This window comes from Colobus angolensis, unplaced genomic scaffold (assembly GCF_000951035.1).
Source record: "Colobus angolensis palliatus isolate OR3802 unplaced genomic scaffold, Cang.pa_1.0 Scaffold179, whole genome shotgun sequence".
NCBI lineage: Eukaryota > Metazoa > Chordata > Mammalia > Primates > Cercopithecidae > Colobus > Colobus angolensis.
Genome location: NW_012114921.1, coordinates 5,841,835 through 5,845,051, shown reverse-complemented (window position 1 = coordinate 5,845,051; position 3,217 = coordinate 5,841,835). Strand labels below are relative to the sequence as shown.

General features: G+C 47.9%; 1 protein-coding gene across 4 annotated transcripts in view; it reads right to left on the bottom strand.

Moving 5' to 3' along the window:
- Window positions 1-2,298, bottom strand: part of CLNS1A (chloride channel, nucleotide-sensitive, 1A) — a 30,259-nt gene extending 27,961 nt beyond the window's left edge. For 3 of the 4 annotated variants that reach the window (XR_001001461.1, XM_011938933.1, XM_011938931.1), the window contains exon 1: window positions 2,080-2,298. Coding sequence is in view for 3 of the 4 variants with exons in the window: in XM_011938933.1 (XP_011794323.1) it covers window positions 2,080-2,204 (125 nt within the window). In the remaining variant the exon portion in view is untranslated. The remainder of the gene's footprint in view (window positions 1-2,079) is intronic. The other variant, XM_011938934.1, reaches the window with a different exon arrangement.
- Window positions 2,299-3,217: the final 919 nt, after the last annotated feature.

Below are 3,217 nucleotides of genomic sequence, written 5' to 3'. Positions count from 1 at the left end.
GGGTTCAAGCAATTCTCCTGTCTCAGCCTCCCAAGTAGCTGAGATTACAGATGCCTGTCACCACACCCGGCTAATTTTTGTATTTTAGTAGAGATGAGGTTTCACCATGTTGGCCAGGCTGGTCTTGAACTCCTGTCCTCAGGTGATCTGCCCGCCTCGGCCTCCCAAAGTGCTGGTATTACAGGCGTGAGCCACCGCACTGGACCGTAGGTTTGAAATTTTTCAAAATGCAAAAACCAATACAGGACTGTCCCTCAAAAGGAGTTATAATATTGAAAGAAGTGTCAACATACAGCAATGTCATGAATAAAAAAGGAATGCCTGGGAACTAGGAATATATCTGTGCTCCATCTTCCACCACTTCAAAGAAACTGCTTTCCCCAAATATCAAAGATTTCCTTGTCAATACTCAATATACGCTCTTCACATTTTGTTTTGACTGCTCCTTCCTCCTTTCTCAAGTCTCTTCTTCCATGACCCACCCACAGGTGTATCCCTAGGGTTCTACACTTGGTCCTCTTCTCTTCTGAGATAGCTAATCCATTTCCATGAGTATACACTAATACTTCAACGACTTCCAAACATCTATCTTTAATACCACTTTCCCAAGACACACACTCTTTTTTCTTTTTTTTTTTTTGAGACAAGGTCTCACTCTGTCACTCAGGCTGGAGTGCAGGGGCACAATCACGGCTCACCGCAGCCTCGACCTTCTGGACTCAGGTGATCCTCCCATCTCAGTTTCCTGAGTAGCTAGGACTACAGGCCGCCACCATGCCTGGCTAACTTTTGTATTTTTTGTAGAGACTGGGTTTCGCCATGTTACCCAGGCTAATCTCGAACTTCTGGGGCGATCCGCCTGCCTCAGCTTCCCAAAGTGCTGGGATTACAGGTGCGAGCCACCGTGCCCGGTCCAACACACACTCGTATGTACAATTACTCCACACATGTCCTGACCAAACTCATTATCTGCCTCTTACCTCAATCTTGCTTTTCCTACCACCCATATGTCCTATCTCAGTGACTGGCCTGAAGCCTAAGCCTTGTTCAATGTCTAAATTTCCCTTTGAAGCAACAGTTCTTTATAGTTTTTGTGCTGTGGATTCTGTGGTAGGCAAAATTTTGGCCCCCACAACCTTCAGTTTCTGGTGTCATGCGTGTGAATATGTTATATTACACAGCAAAAGGGACTTCACAAACCTAATTAAGATTATCAGTGGACAGCAACATAGGGAGATTATCCTGGATTTTACAGGTGGTTCCAAAGTAATCACATGAGTTCTTAGAGAATTTTCTCTGGCTGTCGACAAGTAATGGAGCAAAAGGGGAAGCAACACATATCTGAAGGGCAGGAAAGATTAAATGTGTCATTACAGGCTTCAAAATAAAGAGAACTAAATGTCAAGGAAACAGGGACCTCAGTTCTACAACCACAATATTTAAGGTAGATCTATCTGACTGTGAAAATACCAAAGTGCTCCAGGTGGCCAAATAAAAGGGCAATTTCTTCCAGGACCCCAAAACGGGAGTCTGGTACCTCTGCATATGACCCCTGTCTGTGTCGAGTTAAGGATGTTCCTCTCCTTACTATTCCTACAGAAAAAATCTATATTGTGTAACCAAACTTTCAAAGTCCTCCACACTCGGCTCTGAAACTACTACGTATCCTGCAGAGGGGAACACCTCCTGCATCTGTTCATCCGGAAAGACAGGCACCCTTCAGACTCTTAAAACGAGACCGTGCGTTAAGGGCAACGCACGCGCCAGACCTCCAGTAAAAGGCGAGTTAAAAAAAAAAAAGAAAGAGAGAAAAAGAAAGAGGAAAAAAAGAAAAAAAAAAAAAGTACAATCCATGAGGGGAAATTCCGGCCCGAGAAAATAGAGAATGGAAGACTCCGGAGGAGTGCTACAAAAATGGAGCCTTCCAGCCGGTACAGGTATCCCTGAGGCGTCCCGGACACGCGCCCCCGCTCCCAGCAGCCCTCCAGGCCGCCCCTTGCCCGGCTCCTTCGCACCGCCTGCTCCAGCAAGGAGGAGGGTGGCACGCAGGAGGCCGGCGCTGGGGACCGGGAACCCTACCTCTCAGCGATGTAAAGGGTACCAGTGCCGAGGCCCTTCCCGTTCAGCACAGCCTGGGTCTCTGGTTGTTGCCGCAGGAGCCCCTCCGCCGGCCCAGGCGGCGGGAAACTTTTGAGGAAGCTCATAGCAGCAGACAGTGAGACAACTCAGTCCCTGAAGGAGTTAGAACACAGCAATGCGTGCACCACACCGCTCGCCCTGGAAGAGGCACTCACCCCGGAAGAACAACTCAGTCTGCCCCGGAATCTGAACGCCGTCGACCATAGAGATGAGACATTCTAGGAAAAGCGTCGGAGGTCGGCTAAGACCGTGTGGAGTTTAACACCCCTCCCCTTCTTCCTCGCCATTTCTGAGGCTTTGGGCTTCAATAACTGAGGGTTCTGTGGGAAGTCCCTCAAGATTGTCACAGTGAAATCACCATTGCAAAATTGTAACTGAGACACTGAAAGCAATCTGACCTACCCAAATCCATGTTGTTTCTAACCTCCAAGCTGTCCTTGTTCATTCCTGGTATAGGCTGAACTAACTTTGGGAGGAACTTAGTTTACAGTTTGAAGTTTTAAAACAAAGATGATGACAGCCTTTTTGCAAAACAAACTTCCTTCTTGCCTGGGGACTGGACTGCCTTTGTAGGACTAACAAATTAGCCAAAGATTAGAAATTTTGTAATTTAGAAATTACAGCTGGAGGCCACAAGATTCTGACCCTCCCTAAACTGCACCTAAGATCGGTGCTTGAGACATGTTGCAGACCCTACACTTGATGGATCAGCTGGCACCACCAGATGGATAAACTGGCTATGTGATCTTGTGCCCCCTCCCCCGCAACCCAGGAACCGACTCAGTGCAAGAGGACAGCTTCAACTCCCTGTGATTTCATCTCCCTCCCAACCAATCAACACTCTTCATTCACTGGCCTTCCCCAACCTTCCAAATTATCTTAAAATCTTTAATCCCTGGCCGGCACGGTGGCTCACGCCTGTAATCCCAGCACTTTGGGAGGCCAAGGCAGGCGGATCACGAGGTTAGGAGATCCAGACCATTCTGGCTAACACGGTGAAACCCCGTCTCTACTAAAAATACCAAAAATTAGCCGAGTGTGGTGGCAGGCACCTGTAGTTCCAGCTACTGGGGAGGGT